The sequence below is a fragment of the Cebus imitator genome, unplaced genomic scaffold (genome assembly GCF_001604975.1).
Source record: "Cebus imitator isolate Cc_AM_T3 unplaced genomic scaffold, Cebus_imitator-1.0 Scaffold69, whole genome shotgun sequence".
Classification (NCBI taxonomy): Eukaryota; Metazoa; Chordata; class Mammalia; order Primates; family Cebidae; genus Cebus; species Cebus imitator.
Genome location: NW_016107384.1, coordinates 4239195 through 4260729, shown reverse-complemented (window position 1 = coordinate 4260729; position 21535 = coordinate 4239195). Strand labels below are relative to the sequence as shown.

Here is a 21535-nt window from a genome sequence, read left to right as displayed (position 1 = left end):
TAGAGACGGGGTTTCACCATGTTGACCAGGATGGTCTCGATCTCTTGACCTCGTGATCCACCCGCCTCGGCCTCCCACAGTGCTGGGATTACAGGCTTGAGCCACCGCGCCCGGCCCTTGACCCACATTCTTGTAAATGACTAACCTACATGCTAGATTAGGTTCATGTCATCTCAAATCATTCATTCATTCACACATGTAATCAATGAGTTCTTATTATAGGCATTGCACACACACACAAAATTGTGCAGGAGACACTTTAAATCTGAAGAAACTTTCAATCTAGTGTTAAATTTTATTCTTCATTCACTTGTTGACATATTTGCTGAAGTGCTGCTATACATAAAGAATAGAAGGGGAATTAGTGCTGCTATACATAAAGTATACATAAGTATATTTTATAAGGGGAATAAGTGCTGCTATACATATAAGGTGAATAAGTGCTGCTATACATATAAGGGGAATATGTAGTGCTGCTATACATAAAGAACGAGTAGGGGAATTACGACACATATTCATAGAACTATTGGACAAGAGAGCATGAGGTATGTATTGTGAGAGAGCACTGTGAATAACTATGGTAGGAATTTTACATAGTGAGATCACTTATAATGGGCAAGATTAGAAAAGGATTAATAGAATAGTTGTTATTTAAATTATGATGTGAAGCCTCAGTAAAAATGAGGCTTCTCATTTTGGAGTAGTCCAAAGATGGACTACTCCAAGAGGAAAAGATGACATATGAGAAAGCACTGAAATGGGAAACTGTTGGGTGTGTCCATGAAATACTGAACAATATAGTTTGGAAGTGCACATAATAGTCAATTCAGTGTAAGAAATATTTGTTGAGCGCTTATTACGTGTGAAGCAGTATACCAGTGACACAAATATGAAGGAAACTGGGAAGCAAAAAGATGATTAGTGAAATATTAAATTAGAAACAGAGATGGCAGCAATATCAAGAAAGTTCATGAATGTTAAAGAGTTTGGACTTTATTAATATATGTAATGTGGTATTGTTAAATACTGTTGATGGCTGAATGAAAGGGTGAAAATAAAGTTTCAGGATTCTTAAGTAAAGATGGAAGACAAGTAAATAAAGTGGCCAGAAAAGCTTGGGCATGAAATTATTCAGGTGTAGTCCAAGTAGGAAAAGGTAAAAGTGACAATGATTGCAAGGAAACAACTAGCAAAATTTGTTTATAAGTTAAATTTAAGAAAGGTATGAATCAAAGATTACCTATATAAGAGGAAACTGGCATCTCTGGATGTATAATAATAGTGATTCTGATTGCCAAGACCAAGGGAAACACTACACTTTTTTAATCTAACAAAATATAAAATTATGTTTTTCTCAAGCTAATAGAAAAAATGTTCAGAAACATCAAATTCCAGGACCTCTAATTAGCAAACCTATTCTAATACAAACTCTGGGTCCTTTGCTAGGCACAACCATTAAGTGACAAAATATTTTGTTAAGTGCTCTTAAAAGCAGGTTGAGTCACTTTGTAGAATAACAATTAGCAGTTGAGAGCTATACATGTTGAAAATTAGTTTTGTTCTTACAACCTACTGTGTTGAATAAGGCACAGAAAATTGTGAAAACTGATAATGTAAAAAAATGTCTTTCTGGATAGAAATCTATAGAAGATATAAATTTACTTTAATAGCAATAGGCTCTTTACTAATGTAATTGTCTTAGGTCTCAAAAAAGCAAAAATTTGTAAGTGGTTTTATAAATTACATTTATTAATGTATTTCCTTTGCACCGTGCTTTGTAATTTTCAAAAACATTAACGTATATCCTATCATTGATTTTCATATTAAGCAGGTGAGATATTACTGCTGTTTATAGGTGAGGCAATTGACATTCAGAAGTTAAGTAACTTAGTAAATGCCATATTCTATAAGTTGAGAGGAAGCAGAGATGAATGCTTAATAAACATAGTCCAAAATGTATACTATAAAAAACTGTTTTATTTTGTTTGTTTTGCATTCCAGAGCCACCAATACATATATATGGTGACTCGAATAGTGAAGCCACCTGTGCATTTTTAAATTTAAAGGCCCTGAAAATAGATACAACTTAATGGCATACAAAGAATTTTTGACTCTAAATGTTACTAAATAAAAATTTAATCTATGTCATATAAAGGGGTAACAAATTTCATAAAATGTCAGAAGTAGGAAAAGTTTCTCACATCAAAATTAAAGAAACTGAAACCTAGAAAAGTTGAAACTTGTCTACATTAATAAAAAAAAATCCGATTAATGCCAAAGATGGAAATGTAATTCAAGTTTTCTTGTGTTGTTTTTAATCACAGCTTTTACAGTATGTTATCATAATGTAGCTCCATATACAGCTAATCATTAGGGAATAGAGATGTGACAAAAATTTTATGTCACTGGATAGGCCAATTGACACCACTGACTAGAATATACAATTAATGAGGTCAGGATCAAGTGTTCAACCCCACTCTTGATAAGGATTTGCAATGAGAAAATACTGCTTCATGGCTATAGTTTGCATGCTATAATCAGTGACTGTCTTACCAATTCATAGTTCTGACCAAGAAAGCATATGGTTCAATAAAAAACTATGACTACCATAAAAAAAAAATAGAAACAAAACACGGATTCTAGTGATAGCAGTATTTCTGGTTGTTAAGGATAGCATACACACAGATGAAAAAAAGCATATAAAAATAAAAGGATCCATACTGAATAAAATATACTAATGTAGAAAAAAATAAAGAATTTCACTTTCTTTTTGAGTATAGTTCATCTGGCCTCTATCTTTATGGTTTCTATGACTTTTAAATGTATACCACAAACCCAGTAAGTAGGGTTCATGTTTAGCCCACTTTTCACTATGTCAAACCCATAAGTATTTCATATAATCATTGTCAAAAAACACTAGTACAATCATAGGAAACAAACTACGTTAAAAAGTGAAGCATTCTATTCACATTTTTGTTCTAAAATGTGGAGTTTACCATACTCTGAATGGCATTGCGAATTCACACATGGAATCACACAAAATACAACAAAAATTTAAAACACACTGACTGCTATTAATTGTAATATGTATAATAAATCCTATACTACTGGCACCAAACAACAAGATCTAATTCTTGTCTAAATACTTTAATCTACACTTTCTTTAAGTGAAAGGAAATATAAGGAAGCGCTATAAAATCAGCAAACATTGAAACAGGCATTCCCTCGATTAGAAAAGAGTTTCTTATTATTATGCCTCCTGAACTTAGGAATGCAGCACTACAGGTTTACAACAACAGGAAAAAAATCATTACTAAATACAAATCTAATCCCTGCAAGTTTAAGATTCTTTCTTGATGAAACTGTCTAGATTTAGATTAATGAAGCTGTTGCAAATGAATTTAGCATTTGCTATGGCAATAAAGAGGTACTAATACTTTACTAATAGCACTTTCAAAATATGTGAAATTTATTTTAAATCTTGTTATTGTTATTCCTCTCCAGCTATCTTATCTGCTTTAATGCAAAAGAGCTATTAGTTATAGTGTAAGTTTAATATCTCTACCCTCCCATCTCACTGGTCACTGCTCCTAGCTGCCAAAAGAAACAAAACGCCAACTTTCATTTTCTTAGCACTCAAAATATTCTAAAACTCAAAGGAAACAAACAGAATAAAGAAACTCAGAAACCTGTATTTCCATACTTCCATTTTCCTTATTTCTATATAAAGGAATGAAATTCTTTTACCAGCAGTAGCTTTTATACTAAACCAGAAAAAAATGATTTTTTTTAAAGGCCACTATGACTAGTTAGTAAAGAAAAAAAAAAAAAACTGGGGAGACAGAGGCTCACCCTGCTGCCTAGGCTGGAGTATGGTGGTGTGATCTCCACCTATGGCAACCTCTGCCTCTGGGCTCAAGTGATCCTCCCACCTCAGTCTCCTGAGTAGCTGGGATTACAGGTACATGCCACCATGCCCTGCTAATTTTTGTAGAAATAGGGTTTGGTTGTGTTGCCCAGGCTGGTCTTGAACTCCTGGACTCAAGTGATCCACTGGGCCCCAAAGCACTGGGCTTACAGGTGTGAGCCACCATGTCCAGCCACTAACTAGTAAAATTAAAGGAAACGTAGAATGAAAGTCATCATCATATTTTAATCTGCCCCTAAAATGAAGAACTGATCATACATCTTCCATTGTTTTGGCTGCTGGAGAGTTGACAGTCAGACTTGAAGTTTTCTCTTTTGCTGCTTCGCCGTATATATAGGCAGACTGTATTCTGACTCACTCCTGGCTCTAGCTACCTATGCTAACCCTATATTTTTCTGGCCTTATTTTTTTCTTAAGTATTGGTAAACAACTTTCTCTAATATGACAATATACATGTATAAATGTATATGCAAATGTAAGCTGACTTGGATAGCTGAAAGTATTGCTTGTCAAACATAATCCATTATCTATTAGTTCTGTCCATCTATTTAATCTATCCGAAAATTACAGAATTAGTTTTAGGTTCCTTCACATAAAATGGAACCTTTTCATTTCCTCTTTACACAGGAAAATTAGTAGGAAAACCCAGTATCTCTATGAATTAGCTGTGTTTCACAAACAGATTTCTAAGCACCATTTATTAGGTGTGTAAGAAATACTATTTACTTTCATTTAAATCAAATTTAAGTGGACATTAAGCTTCCAGGAAACAAGCTTATTTTTATTTTTATTTTTTTTGGTAATTTACTCTCCCTTCCTAGAGCTGTACATTCCAGGAATCTTATCCTGATTGCATTTAAAATAAATTTCTGTATATCCTTACAGAATCTTCTCTGTAACTTTAAAAAATGTGTGGTGAAATAACAACATAAAATTTACTATTTTAACCATTTTAACTGTGCAGCTTAGTGGCAGTAAGTCCACTGACAATACTGTACAATTATCACCATTAAGCATTTCCACAACTTTACATCATCCCAAATAGAAACTGTGTGCATCATATAACTCCTCACACTTAAAACTCCCCATTCCCCTTTCTCCAACTCTTGGTAACCTCTATGTTATTTTCTGTCTCTATGAATTTGGCTATTTTAAGTACCTCATATAAGTGGAACCATACAATCTTTGTCTTTCTTGTTTGGTTTATTTCACTTAGCATAATGTTTTTAGGTTTGTCCATGTTGCAGCATGTATCAGAATTTCATTTCTTTTTGAATAATGACTAGTGGGATAATATTCCATTCTCTGTATATACCATATTTTGTTTACTTATTCATCTGCTGATGGGCACTTGGGTGGTTTCCACCTTTTGGTTAATGTGAAAAATGCTTGCAAGAACATTGGCGTGCAGTATCTGCTTGTCCTTACTTTCAATTATTTTGGGTATATATCTAGGAGTGGACTTGCTAGGTCATATGGAAATTCCATGTTTGACTTTTGATGAGCCACCAAGTTTTCTGTTATTGTGGCTGCATCATTTTACATTCCCATCAGCGATGCAGGAAAGTTCTCTATAGCTTTTTGTTTTAGGAGAAACATGGATCTCCCTGGAAGATGCAACTTCCCTTATATTTTTGAGTGGATACAAAACATTCTTCCATGTATCACACATTGTGCAGGTTTCTTCTTTTGGAATATATAGTGATGTGTCACTCTTCATTCAATATGTAGGATTTACCTATTTTTGGGTCATGCTGAGAGCTGAATGCTTCACTTTATTTAAGCATTTCACTTACATAGTAATATTCCACTTTCTGACTTCAATTTCCTGTCTTTTCACCTCTTGAATTATATATATATATACTTTTTAAAAATTGTACTTTAGGTTCTAGGGTACATGGGCAGATAATGAAGGATTGTTGCATAGGTACATATGTGGCAATGTGGTTTGCTGCCTCCATCCCCCTGTCACCTATATCTGGCATTTCCTCCCATTTTATCCCTCCCCAACCTCCACAACCCCTGCTGTCCCTCCCCTAGAGCCCCCTCAATGGACCCCAGTGTGTGATGCTCCTCTCCCTGTGACCATGTGTTCTCAATGTTCAACACCCGCCTATGAGTGAGAACATGCGGTGTTTGATTTTCTGTTCTTCTGTCAGTTTGCGGAGAATGGTTTCCAGATTCATCCATGTCCCAACAAAGGACATGAACTCACCATTTTTTATGGCTACATGGTATTCCATGGTGTATATGTGCCACATTATCCTTGTCCAGTCTATCATCAGTGAGCATTTGGGTTGGTTCCAGGTCTTTGCTATTGTAAACAGTGCCTCAATGAACATAACTGTCTTTATAATAGAATGTCTTTATAATAGAATGATTTATAATCCTTTGGGGATATACCCAGTAATGGGATTGCTGGGTAAAATGCAATTTCTGTTTCCAGGTCCTTGAGGAATCACCACACTGTCTTCCACAATCAATGAACTAATTTACACTCCCATCAACAGTGTAAAAGTGTTCCTTTTTCTCCACATCCTCCCCAGCATCTGTTGTCTCCAGATTTTTAAATGATCGCCATTCTAACTGGCGTAAGATGGTATCAAAATGTGGTTTTGATGTGCATTTCTCTAATGACCAGTGATGATGAACATTTTTTCACGTTTGTTGGCCTCAAGTATGTCTACTTTTGAAAAGTGTCTGTTAATATCCTTCGCCCACTTTTGAATGGGTTTGTTTTTTTCTTGTAAATCTGTTTTAGCTCTTTGTAGATTCTGGATATTAGACCTTTGTCAGTTGGGTAGATTGCAAAAACTTTTTCCCATTCTGTTGGTTGTTGGTTCACTCTAATGATTGTTTCTTTTGTTGTGCAGAAGCTCTTAAGTTTAATTAGATCCCATTTTCTATTTTGGCTTTTGTTGACAATTTTTGGTGTTTTAGTCATGAAGTTCTTGCCTGTGCCTATGTCCTGAATGGTGTTGCCTAGGTTTTCTTCTGGGGGTTTTATGGTGTTAGTTCTTATGTTTAAATCTTTAGTCCATCTGGAGTTTATTTTAGTGTAAGGTGTCAGGAAGGGGTCCAGTTTCAGCTTCCTGCATAAGGCTACGCAGTTTTCCCAACACCATTTATTAAACAGGGAACCCTTTCCCCATTGATTATTTTTGTGACGTTTTTCAAAGAACAGATGGTTGTAGATGTTTGGTGTTGCCTCCGAGGCATCTGTTCCATTCCATTGGTCTATATCTCTGTTTTGGTACCATACCATGCTGTTTTGATTACTGTAGCCTTGTAGTATAGTTTGAAGGTAGGTAGCATGATGCCTCCAGCTTTGTTCTTTTTGCTTAGGATTGTCTTGGCTATGCGGGCTCTTTTTTGGTTCCATATGAAGTTTAAGGTGGGTTTTCTCTACTTCTGTGAAGAGGGTCAATGGTAGGTTGATAGAGATAGCACTGAATATATATATTACTTAGGGCAGTTATGGACATTTTCACAATATTGATTCTTCCTAACCATGAGCATGGAATGTATTTCCATCTGTTTGTGTCCTCTCTTATTTCCTTGAGCAGTGGTTTGTACTTATCCTTGAAGAGGTCCTTTACATCCTTTGTTAGTTGTATTCCTAGGTATTTTATTCCCTTTGTAGCAATTGTAAATGGAGTTTGCTCTTGATTTGGCTCTCTATTAGTCTGTTATTTATGTATAGGAATGCTTGTAATTTTTGCACACTGATTTTTTATCCTGAGACTTTGCTAAAGTTGCTTATCAGTTTATGGAGGTTTTGGGTTGAGACAATGGGATCTTCTAAATATACAATCATGTCATGTGCAAATACAGACAATTTGACTTTCTCCTTTCCTAATTAAATATGCTTTATTTCTTTTTCTTGTCTGATTGCTCTGGCTACAACTTCCACTACTATGCTGAATAGGAGGCATACTATACTGAACAGAGAGGGCATCCTTGTCTAGTGCCAGATTTCAAAGGGAATGCTTCCAGTTTTTGCCCATTCAGTATGATATTGGCTGTGGGTTTGTCATAAATAGCTTTTATTATTTTGAGATATGTTCCATTGACACCTAGTTTATTGAGAGTTTTGAGCATAAAGGGGCTGTGGAACTTTGTCAAAGGCCTTCTCTGCATCTATTGAGATAATCATGTGGTTTTTGTCTTTAGTTCTGTTTATGTGGTGGATTACATTTATTGACTTGTGTATGTTGAACCAGACTTGAATCCACAGGATGAAGCCAACTTGATCGTGATGGATAAGCTTTTTGATGTGCTGCTGCAATCGGTTTGCCAGTACTTTATTGAAAAGTACATTTTTGCATCTATGTTCATCATGGATATTGGCCTGAAGTTTTCTTTTTTAGTTGTGTCTCTGTCAGGTTTTGGTATCTGTATGATGTTGGTCTCACAGAATTATTTGGGAAGGATTCCCTCTTTTTATATTGTTTGGAATAGTTTCGGAAGGAGTGTTACCAGCTCCTGTTTGTATGTCTGGTAGAATTCAGCTGTGAACCCATCTGAACCTGGGTTTTATTTGATTGGTAGGCTATTAATTGCTGCCTCAACTTCAGCCCTTGTTATTGGTCTATTCAGGGTCTCACCCTTGGAAGGGTGCAAGTGTCCAGGGATTTATCAATTTCTTCCAGGTTTACTGGTTTATGTGCATAGAGTTGTTTGTAGTAACCTCTGATGGTAGTTTGTATTTCTGTGTAATCGGTGGTGATATCCCTTTATCATTTTTTATTGCATCTATTTGATTCTTCTCTGTTTCTTTTTTATTAATCTGGCTAGCGGTCTATTTTGTTGATCTTTTCCAAAAAACAAGCTCCTGGATTTACTGATTTTTTTGAAGGGATTTTTGTGTCTCTGTCCCCTTCAGTTCTTCTCTGATCTTAGTTATTTCTTGTCTTCTGCTAGCTTTTGAGTTTTTGTTATCTTGCTCCTCTTTCTCTTTGAATTTTGATGATAGGGTGCCAATTTTAGATCTTTCCTTGCTTCTCATGTGGACATTTATTACTATAAATATGCCTCCAGACACTGCTTTAACTGTGTCCCAGAGATTCTGGTGCATTGAGTCTTCTTTCTCGTTGGTTTCGTAGAACATCTTTATTTCTGCCTTCATTTCATTGTTTATTCAGTTGACATTCAGGAGCCAGATGTTCAGTTTCCATGAAGTTATGTGTTTCTGAGTTAGTTTCTTAATCCTGAGTTCTAATTTGCTTTCACTGTGGTCTCAAAGACTGTTTGTTACGATTTCCCTTCTTTTGCATTTGCTGAGGAGTGATTTACTTCCAATTATGTGGTCGATTTTAGACTAGGTGCAATGTGGTGCTGAAAAGAATGTATATTCTGTGGATTTGGGGTAGAGAGTTCTGCAAATGTCTATTAGGTTTGCTTGGTCCAGGTCTGAGTTCAAGTCCTGGATATCCTTGTTAATTTTCTGTCTTGTTGATCTAATATTGACAGTGGAGTGTTAAAGTCTCCCACTATTATTGTGTGGGAGTCTAAGTCTCTTTGCAGGTCATTAAGAACTTGCTTTATCTATCTCAGTGTTCCAGTATTGGGTGCAGGATATTTAGGATCATTAGCTCTTCTTGTTGCATTGATCCTTTTACCATTATGTAATGCCCTTCTTTGTCTCTTTTGAACTTTGTTGGTTTAAAGTCCATTTTATCAGAGACTAGGATTGCAACTCCTGCTTTTTTTCTTTTTTTTTTTGCTTCCATTTACTTGGTAAATCTTCCTCCATCCCTTTATTTTGAGCCTATGTGTGTCCTTGCATGTGAGATGGGTTTCCTCAATACAGCACACTGATGGGTCTTGATTTTTTATCAAATTTGCCAGACTGCGTCTTTTGACTGGGGCACTTAGCACATTTACATTTAAGGTTAATATTGTTATGTGTGAATTTGATCTTGCCATTTTGATGCTAGCTGGTTGCTTTGCCCATTAGCTGACTCAGTTTCTTCATTGTGTTGATGCTCTTTACCATTTGGTATATTTTTGGAGTGGCTGGTTCTCATTTTTCCTTTCCATGTTTAGTGCTTCTTTCAGGAGCTCTTGTAAGGCATGCCTGGTGGTGACCAAATCACTCATTAATTGCTTGTCCGTAAAGGATTTTATTTCTCCTTCCCTTATGAAGCTTAGTTTGACTGGATATAAAATTCTAGGTTGGAAGTTATTTTCTTTAACAATGTTGAATACTGGCCCGCACTCTCTTCTGGCTTGTAGGGTTTCTGCTGAGAGATCCACTGTGAGTCTGATGGGCTTCCCTTTTTAGGTAACTTGACTTTTCTCTTTGGCTGCCCTTAGCATTTTTTTCCTTCATTTCAACCCTGGTGAATCTGAAGATTATGTGCCTTGGGGTTGCCCTTTTTGAGGAATATCTCTGTGGTTTTCTCCTTAGGAGGAGAAATGAACCTCCTTTCTCCAGGTTCATTTCCTGGACTTGATTGTTGGCCTGCCTTGCTAGGTTGGGGAAGTTCTCCTGGATAGTATCCTAAAGAGTGTTTTCTAGTTTGAATTCATTCTCTCCATCACATTCAGGTACACCTATCAAATGTAGAATAGGTGTTTTCAAATAATTCCACATTTCTTTGAAGCTTTGTTCATTTCTTTTCACTCTTTTTTCTCTAATCTTGCCTTCTCATTTTATTCATTGAGTTGATCTTCAATATCTGCTATCCTTTCTTCTGCTTGGTCGATTTGGCTAATGAAACTTGTGTATGCTTTGTGAAGTTCTAGTGTTATGTTTTTCAGCTCCATCATGTCATTTATATTCTTCTCTAAGTTGTTTATTCTTGTTAGCATTTCATCTAACCTTTTCTCAAGGTTCTTAGTTTCTTTGCATTGAGTTAGAACATGTTCTTTTAGCTCTGAGAAGTTTGTTATTATCCACCTTCTGAAGCCTATTTCTGTCAATTCATCAGACTCATTCTCCATCCAGATTTGTTCCCTTGCTGGTGACGAGTTGTGATCCCTTGGAGGAGAGGCGTTCTGGTTTTGGGTGTTTTCATCATTTTTGTGCTGGTTTCTTCCCATCTTCATGGATATATCTACCCGTGATCTTTGTAGTTGATGACTTTCGGATGGGGTCTCTAAGTGGACATCCTTTTTTTTTTTGATGTTGAAGCTATTTCTTTCTGTTTTTTAGTTTTCCTTCTGACAGTCAGGACCCTCTGCTGCAGGACTGCTGGAGTTCTACTCCAGACCCTGCTTGCCTGGGGATCACCTGTGGCAGCTGCAGAACAGTAAGGGTTGCTGCCAGTTTCTTCTTCTGTTATCTTCATCCCCAAAGGGTACCAGATGTCAGCCTGAGCTCTCCATTATGAGGTATCTCTTTGGATATATGGGGTTTGGGGAGCAGCCTGAGGAGACAGTCTGTTTCTTATAGGAGCTCAAGTGCTGTGCTGGGAACTCTACTGTTCTGTTCAGACGTACTGGGCAGGTATGTTTAAGTCTGCTGCAGCAGAACTCATAACCTCTTTTTCCTGGTGCTCTGTCCGGGGAAGGTGGGGCTTTATTTATAAGTTCCTGATTTGCTGCTGCCTTTTTTCAGAGATGCCCTGCCCAGCAAGCAGGTAGTCTAGTCACAGTCTGCCAGTAGAGGCATTGCTGAGCTGCCATAGTCTCTGCCCAGCTGCTGTGTAAACTTCCTTGTGGTTTTGTTTACAGAGGTATAGTTAGAACTGCCTCAGTTATGGCAGTCTGAGTCAGTAATAGTAGACTGCCTCGGTAATGGCAGACTGCCTCAGTCATGGCAAACTGCCTTAGTAATGGCAGATTGCCTGGGTAATGGCTGATTGCTTCTGTAATGGCAGACTGCCTCTGTAATGGCAGATGCCCTGCCCCTGACTGAGCGGGACCATACCAGGTCCAGCTACACTTGCTGCAAAACTCTCAGTCCAGAGTGTTTCAGACTGTTGGTCTTTTTGGGAGTGGGACTCACCGAGCCAGATCACCTGGTATCCTGTTTCAGCCCCCTATTTTTCAGTTGAATGGGTGGCTCTGTCTCCTAGGCATTCCAGGAACCAATTGAAATGTCAGCCCAGATTTGTGTGTTTTTGTGAGGAAACCTGTGGAGCTAGCTGAAACAGCTGTGCTGGAAACTCATTGCACTTTTCAGCCTGGGAATCTCCTGGTCTGTGAGCAGTAAAAACTCATTTGGAAATGCGGTGATCACTCACTCTCTGTGTTGTTCTCACTGGGAACTGCACTCCAGAACTATTCCTATTCGGTCATCTTGGATCTCCCACTTCTTCCCCCCCTTTTTTTTTTGAGACAAAGTTTCACTGTTGTTACCCAGGCTGGAATGCAATGGTGTGATCTCGACTAACTGCAACCTCCGCCTCCCAGGTTCAAGCAATTTTCTGCCTCAGCCTCCTAAGTTGCTGGAATTACAGGTGCCCTCCACCACGCCCGGCTAATTTTTTCTATTTTTAGTAGAAATGGTGTTTCGCCATGTTGGCCAGGCTGATTTTGAACTCCTAACCTCAGGTGATCCAACCCTCTTGGCCTCCCAAAGTGCTGGTATTACAGGCGTGAGCCACCGTGCCCGGCCTATATATGTATTTTTTGAGACAGGGTCTCACTTTGTCACCCAGGCTGTAGACAAATTTTCTTATTCTCACTACATTTACTCTATGATCTCTTCAAGATCTATTGTTTCTTTTTTTCTCTGATATAGGTCCTTTCAACTTTTCTTCCTAACATATTTAGCTTAGACTATCATTCATCATCTTAACAACTCTTTTTAGTACCCTCAACCTCTCTGCTTTTTTTTTTTTGCCCTGCAAATTTGTAATCCTAAATCATTGCAATTCTTTGCCTTCTGTGTTGCTGTATAGGGAGAGTTGAATGTATTAAATTACACAACTGTACAAATGATTACTCATACAAATTTATGGCACTCATTATAGCCAACTGAGTCCTCCAGATTGCTTGACTTTGTTCTCTTCCTCACCCTCTTCAGTTCTTTCTCCCATTTCCTTTAGTATCTAATCTCTGTCATTCCTTTCAAAGTATTCTGCCCTCTCATGTTCAGAAGCCCACACTGACCCCTACTTTATGGAAAACAAAACAAAAACAAACAAACAAAAATCGAATTGTGGCCTCAAATTTACTAATACAACTATTCTTACCTCCTTTACTCCTGTCTCTGATTACAATTTGGCTAGCTTCTTGTTCAAGGTGAACTTTTCTGCAGATAATCTAAATCCTATCTCTTCCTACCTCCTCTTGGATCCTGCTCTATAACAATTCTTTCTATAACAATTCTTGGATCCTGCTCTATAACAATTCTTGGATCCTGCTCTATAACAATTTTTTTGTTATTGAAAAATAGCAAATACTTGAGTATATTTATGGCTAATTTGAAGAATTAGCCATAAATATACTCAAGTATTTGCTATTTTTCAATAACAAAAATCCTTACTTACGTTTCATCAAATTAGCCATAAATATACTCAAGTATTTACTATTTTTCAATAACAAAAATCCTTACCTACGTTTCATCTCTTCTCAATTATCATTACCACTTTTCTTACTCAAGTTTCTTCAAGGATTACTGTATTGTCCAAATTGCTATGCTTCTTTACTTCCTAATTACTCTTTAATTCACAGAAAACTGACGTCTACATCTAATACTTCATTGAATAAACTCCTCTTGTGGAACTAATCGTCACTGAATTTCTAATGTAAGGATACCTTTGGTCCTTATCATAGTTAACCACTTAGTAACATTTGACTTTTTTTTCCTTTGGGAAATCTTTGATTTCAGTGATATATTTTTTGGTTCTACTCCTACACCTCACTAGCCTTTTATTTTAAAAAGAAATATGTCTAACATTGGCTGATCAATAACAATAAACCAAATACTTTGCTAAGAGCTGAACATACTTAAAACAACCCTATAAATAAGTACTATAAGGAAAGGGGCTTGGTGAGGTTCATTTATACACAGCCACACACGGCATGGTTAACTGCAAATTCCAGTAGCTTTATTACATCATCAGAATTTTTTTTTTTTAAGTAGCAGTGAGAAGAGTAGTTGTGAAGCATATCTTTGAACCAATAATTACTAATCTCTATTTAGAAGAGTTCATATAATCCTCTTAGACTTGCATAGATTTTAAAGAGTATTTGAAAGACAAGAATTTTATCTTTATAATTTCCCCAAATTACAAAGTTAAAATTAACTTCATCAACAGAGCACCTACTGTCCTGTCCCATAAATGTTACAGGAGATGTTTCATAAAAACCCTCCCATCAATAGAGTGAATCTATTACTTATCACATTGCAACATCCATGATCAGGACACAAATTACATGGTAGTCATGTCTTAATAATGGGTTTAATATATGCTTCTTTATTACTTTACCAAGAAGAGACCCTAATTTAATGCAGCTAACTGAAAGGTGCATGTAGAACATCAGCTCTCAAACTTGGCTGCACACGGGAATTTCTAGAGCTTTAAAAACACACTGATATCTGAGCCCTACCTCTTGAGATTCTGATGTAATCAGCATAGGGTGGGCTGGGCATCAGAATTTTTAGAGGCTATCAGGTTATTCTAATGGCAGCTACAGTTGAGAATCATTGGTGTAAAAGACAGAGGAAAGACTGTAATATTCATTTTGTAGTCCAAAGTAAAGTAGGTTGGTAGCATGTATTCATTCAGCATCAGGGTTTTGCTTACCTGTATGCCCACTTATAGGCACTAATTCTAATTGCAAAAGCAAATGATTCCCAACAGTCAGTGACCAACCAAACATACTTGATGTTTGCTAACTGCATTAGTTTCCAAGGGCTGCCCGTAACAAAGTACCACAAACTGGGTGGCTCCCAACAGCAAGTATTAAATGTCACACAGTTCTGGAAACTATAGAAGTCTGGAATCAGGTGTCAGCTGGGCTATGTTCTTTCTGACAACTGCAAAGGAGAGTCTTTCCTTGCCTCTTATAGTGTTTGTTGTTTGCCAGTAATTGTTGGCATTCTTGGCTTGTAGATACATGGCAATCTTCTCCCTGTGTGTCTTCAGATTGCATTCCCTCTGGGCATGTCTGTTTCTGTATCCAAAATTTGCCCCTTTTTATGGGGACACCAATAGTAGATTAGAGTCCACCCTAGTGACTTTATTTAAACGTGATTACCTCTGTACAAACCCTATTTCAAAATAAAATCACATTCTGAAATAGCAAGGATTAGGACATTAGTATAGTCACTTTTAGGGGGCAGAATTAACCTATAAGAATAGTCAACTCCTGCAGATGTTAGTAACATTGCTTTAAAGCAGAAGTGCTTAACTTGGGGATTAGAAAGAATTACATCTTTATTTTCACCAACTCTCATACTGTTTCACCAACTACAGCATTTCCTACAATTATAAACATGAGCAACAAATCACAGTAGTAGTATCACTGGTTCTTGAGAGTTTGCACCCACAGAAATCACTGGTATTTTCATGTCACATTTCAGCATTTCAGATATCCGAAAATACCACTTACAATCATCACTGGCTTGAGATTAAAGTTGTTAATGGACTTGCTGCTAGATCTAGTTATTTTATGCATTAATAATGATGCAGGCATATCATGATATATCGTGACATAATATTTTCATAGTTGTATTTCAGTAAAACTTATTTGATTTAATTACATTTTATGCATTTTAACATTATTCTGAGGAATGGTCCAAATTAAAACAAAAATTACCCAAATTAAAACAAAAATCTTTATAAACCTTAACAGGACCCTTAGTGAATTCCTATATTTCAGACTAAAGGATTTTTTGAAATTTAGTAATCAAAGAATATACATGGCATTGTGCATCAGTGAGCTTTTTCAATGTTTTTTTACCATGATCCACTGTAAGAATTTATGTTTTACACATAACCCAATACACAATATTTTCTCTTTCCCACACACAAACCTGAAACAAAAGTTTACACTTACTATATATAAGAGATGCATTCTGACATTTCTGTTCTATTGATTTTCATTAAAAAATACCTACCTTATTAATTTATATTAAAAATACCTACCTTATTAATTATAATTTATATTAATTATATATATTATATTTTATATTTATATTTATAAATATAAACATTTCTATTTATAATTGTTTTAGAGGTGGTATTTAGATGGGCAAACAGCTCAACAGCTAACCAGGCTTCATTTAGGTAACAGGTAATGGATTATATAAATTTCATAATTATGATGAGTGTAAATTTAAACTTTACCAAATATAGGAAGAAAAGAGGTAGAACAATAAATATTATAAGCCTGAATCATTTTTTATTATAAAAATGCTTTAAGTGTGTAATATTTAATTTCATTGAGGTATTTCCTCATTCACTATTGTAAAATCAGGTAGAAACATTTCCCAAAGTAACAATATTTACTTAACCCCAGGCTAAAAAGAATTTTACCTGTAGTAAACTCGAAGGGTCTGGATTTCCTCTTCCAGTTTTTTGTACTGTTGAACTGCAGTTTCTCTGGCTTGTTGCATAGATAACAACTTTGCCTGCAAGTAATTAATATTTTAAGAAATTCAGTATTCATTTTGGTATGATAAAATACAATATCACAGTAAGAACAGTAGTCTTAAATTACTGACAGTTAAAAAAACAACTTATGAATGTTTTTAGTAGTGTCTCATAAGTTACCATAAAATAGTCTAAATGCATTAATAATACAAACACTAAAAACATGAACATACTAAATTTGGCAACTTTGCCCATTATTAACCTTCAACCTTATTTATCTGTATCATCAGATATATGCCCTTCTGCAATGTTTAACTTTATACACAGAATTCAGAATGTGGAACATGGGTTTCAGAGCAATATCTACAGCAGAGATAAGTACAATGGGTGTTTCACATACAAATTTAATGTGGCTCCACTGCCTGATCATACTAGATTTTCTTTTAACTTTATTAATAGTAAAACTCAGAAAATTCTAAATATGTTGTCAAGCTATCTTTGATATTTAATGTAAAAAAATACACCAGGCTACAAACTGATTCTTACAGATATGATTTAACCTTTTCAATTCCTTTTCTGTGGGGGAAAAACAAATTCCCAAAGGGGAGAATGGCAGCAACCCTGAATGCTAGCAATGTTTTATTAGAGGGGTGTAACTGTTCCTTCCTGCTATAATTTTTGAGTTTTAAAGAATGGATAATCAGTTTTTTCAATGAGGTAGTAATTTAAAAAGAATCTGCCACCCTCCCACCATCATTCCCATTGGATTTTAAACAACACCAAAAACAGTTTTCAATATAACTTTGAAAATATGGCACTGGTAAGTCAGGTTTTAGTATTGCTTATTCAAAGTTAAATTTGCATAAAATGGTTATCTTTCACTTTGCTTTAAATTGTATTTGAAAGGTAATACAAACTGTTGTCACAAACCTCACAAACTAGGACACCACTACCCATTAAAAAGTAATAGAAAGTTTGAAGTCACAGGTTCAGAATTTTGCTGAATTCATATTATTTCACTGGAATTATTTTTTTGTTTAAGAATGAAGTCATAAGAAAGCTTGTGAAATCCTGTATAGGAAAATTAATCAATGAAATAAAAGTGACCATTACGCAATGCCACTTTTCTATTCTAATAATAGAGAATTTTAAAAACATGTAGCAATTTGGACCTTTGCATATAAGTTTTAGCATTAAGATTAATTTGTTCTCTGAATTGGTAAATTCTACCAAATTTTAATTTTATAGTTAAATTTAAGATGTTTGAATGCATAACATGCCATATTCCACAATTATAGATAAAACATTCTAAAAAAAAGGGAAAAGCATATAAAGTAAAAATAGATAGCTGGTTCTTAATGTCAAAGAATGAAAGCTTTTCCAATTTTCAGTATACCATAAAATGTGATTAAAATGGTAACTTGGAAGACAAAGATACCCACTGTGACTAATGGCAGGTCGAAAAGAATCACACACATCATATTCAACTCAGAAAACTTCAAACTTCAAACATGCAGTTACGGAATATCAAATATTGAACAGGTAATAGAGATTTTACTAAATAAATATGTGCCAATGCTACATATGTACAAATGCTGAAATAAGATGATTGTTTTGAAGTCTTTTACTTGGTGCCTGTGCACAGAAACCAAAACCAAAACCAACCAACAAAACACGAATTCTTGTAAAAAAACACTGCAATGTAGTTTTTGCTTAGACACTTTCATAATGAAAATGCGATTGTGATAACTTTAAATTCCCATGCTTAAGGTGTTATTGAACATTTCACATTCTCCTCCCACATTTAGTTGACTATGAAAACTTGGTGTTGCTTTATGATAATTCAATTTCTTAACTCCGAGTATCTAATTTTCTTTCTAGACCCTAGTGACTATGTTTAAAGCTATTACAAACTTTCTGGCTTCGCGATATCCTTACTTTATCAGACATATGCTTACCTAGCAGCATTTCTTTTTTGGAAAATACCCCTAACCTATACTACAGTGATCTTGTTCAGTCTTTGTGACTAGAATGAACTTCATCCCCCATCACCTCAAGTATACAATCCAGGTTATCTAATTAAAGTATTGCATCCCACTAGCCCCAGAAGAAAACAGAGTCCTGACGATATCACTTCTACTCTTGGATCCACATATGTCTGAAAACAGATCCAGATCTGCTTCCTGGACTTCCAGGGTAGATAAATCATTCATTGGGAGGTAAGTTGGAGGGTGACTTAGGCTAGTTTGAGTTGGGTATCTGCTGCATGCATTGTTGAAACATTTAACCAATTTAAATGTGCTATTTACTTCTATAGTATTTCCTTGATTGATATTAATACCATATAATTCTATCATACTATAGGTCAGAAAGAAATTTCGTATAGAAAATATCAAGGAAATTAGCAAACAAGATATATTCCTATTTTTCTTTCTGGCATCCTATTCCCATATTTCTGGAAATTATTTTTATATTTCATTTATGTGTATACTTGCAAAAATAAACGCATGCATCAAACAAAAACTAACAAAGCTCAGTGTAAGAGAATATACAACGTAAAGTAAATCTCCCACCTCCTATCTTTAGTACTACAAATCCCTTCTCCTGAGATTACTAGTTACCTGTCTAGTTATTGTACATCCTTCCAGAGATTGTTCTATACATATATAAGCATATATGGATACTTGTAAATAAATTATCCCTATTTACAAAATTGATAGCACTTTATACATACTGTTATAAACCCTGCTTTAATTTTTTTTCAAAAATTGCTATTTTGTTTCACATTAAAAAAAAAATTCAGCTGGTTACCGTGGCTCATGCCTATATGGTAGCTCATGTTTCATTTCCCAGTGCTTTGGGAACCTAAGATGGGAGAATACTTGAGCCCAGGAGGTTGAGATCAGCCTAGGAAACATAGCAAAGTCTCATCTCTACAAAAAAATTTAAAAATTAGCCAGGTGTGGTGGTGCGCACCTGCAGTCCCAGCTACTCAGAAGGATGAGGCAGGAGGATTGCTTGAGCCCAGAAATTCAAGGCTGCAGTGAGCTATGATCACATCACTGCACTCCAGCCTGGTTGACAAAGTGAAACCCTGTCTCTAAAAAAAAAAAAAAAAAAATCCCCTATCTCATTCCACGTATCATACTCATCAGTTACATTCCCTTTCTTCCTTCCAAGCACCAAAGAAAAACACATTTGGGTTCATCATTTTTAAGAATATTTTATACTTTTACTATAGTATAAACCTTTTACACAAGTATAACACTTTTTATTTTTATAGTCATATTTTAGGTAAAATTTTATCAAAGTAAAACATACATGCAACATAAGTACATACATGGATTTTTCAATGTCAGATGTATTGAGTCGTAATTTATACAAGGTAAACATTTACCCATTTTCAGTATATAGTTCTGTAAATTTTGACAAAGTTATCCAGTCTTGACATACAATATTCCTGTTACTCCAAAATGGTCCTTGTGCAACATTGGAGTCAATACCCTCTTTTTACACACAGCCTTTGGCAATCAGTGATGTGATTTTTGTCCCTATAGTTTTGCTTTTTAAGAATGTCATATAAATGGAATCATACAGTATTCAGTCTTTTGAGTCTATTTTCTTTCACTTAAATATAATTCTTTTGAGATTCATCCATATTATTTTATGTATCGGTTGTTTATTCCTTCATATCACTGAGTAGTATTCAATTCCATGAATGTATCACAATCTGTATATCCACTTACCAGTTAGACATTTGGCTGATTTCTAGTTCTTTGACAATTACTAATAAAGCGGCTACAAAAATTTACATATAGGTCATTTTTCTAGAAATATAACTTTGTTTCTTCTGAGTAAATACCTAAGAGTGAAATTGCTGAGTCCTGTGGTGTGTGTTTACATTTTGTATATGCATATAAAGTTATATACTTTATTTAAAAACTGCCAAACTTTCTGCCTAAAATGATATCACTTTAAAGTATCCATGCTTAACTATAATCAATGCCACTTGTTGACTTCCTACTCTGAGTTAGGCATTCTTTAAGTGCTTAAAATATATTACTATATTCTCATAACCAACCTATAAGGTAGTTGCTATTATCCCTATTTTACAAGATATAAAACATAGGTTCGTGGAGCTTAAGTGATTTCTAATTATAACAGAGCAAGTAACTGGTAGAAATCAAATAGAAATTCATACCCCTTTGTTCCAAAATACATATTTTCTTTTTATATCACTGTATACATTATATATAAATTATATAATTAGAGATGACACAATAGAATCAAATCATCATGTGATAACAGAGTTAATGACAATAATGAAAGTTCACAGAATAATCAGAGTGTATTTTACTATACCTTACATGATTGAAAAATGGGTTCGGTAACTGATGTTAGGTTAGTCTTATAGTTAACCTATCTTGTTATCAGTCTTAGTTAACCTATCTTGTTATCAGTCTTGACCAATGCCATCTAAATAGGACAGCCATTAGTACTGGGACTGTATCAGAAATGAACTACATTGTTTCCTTAGTGTTTAATCTAGTAACTCAGAATGACAAAGAAAAGACTACATTGTTCACATCACTAAGCACTATTCTTAATCAGTATTGTGGAGAAATCACTTTTATCTCTTTGAGATCTCCTTATGTTTGGCTTAAATGTGTTTTTAATAGTTATAGTCTGATACAGTTACACCTTCTTTTGGTAACTCCAAGACCATGAATGGAAATTGGTTTTTATCTTAGAACACAGACATTTGATGTTATGTGTGATATCTGGTAAATAAAGAAGCGTACAGTACAAATTAAAGCATAGAAGAAAATAATTTTAGACTTGGAAAGGATCTCAGAGGTAATACGGAACCTTACTTTTATAGAAGAGGAAATTGTTTTTAATACAACGTGTTCAGGGAAATGTTTGGAAATTGTCCAAGGTTTCATACAGGTTAGAAAGAACATTGGAACTAACAAGTATCTAGAAAACATTGCTTATTTTACCAAAGAAGACCACATTTCAGTATCGTATAATTTAACATGTTAGTTATTTTAATAGAATTATTTTCCAGAGTAACTGTAAATATATATATGATTGAGCTAGCACTATTAAA

General features: G+C 35.2%; 1 protein-coding gene across 6 annotated transcripts in view; it reads right to left on the bottom strand.

Moving 5' to 3' along the window:
• The window catches only part of MIPOL1 (mirror-image polydactyly 1), a 373668-nt gene that overhangs the window by 141352 nt on the left and 210781 nt on the right, over positions 1-21535 (bottom strand). For all 6 annotated transcript variants that reach the window (XR_001826007.2, XM_017530847.2, XM_017530845.2 and 3 more), the window contains one exon: positions 16366-16460. Coding sequence is in view for 5 of the 6 variants with exons in the window: in XM_017530847.2 (XP_017386336.1) it covers positions 16366-16460 (95 nt within the window). In the remaining variant the exon portion in view is untranslated. The remainder of the gene's footprint in view (positions 1-16365; positions 16461-21535) is intronic.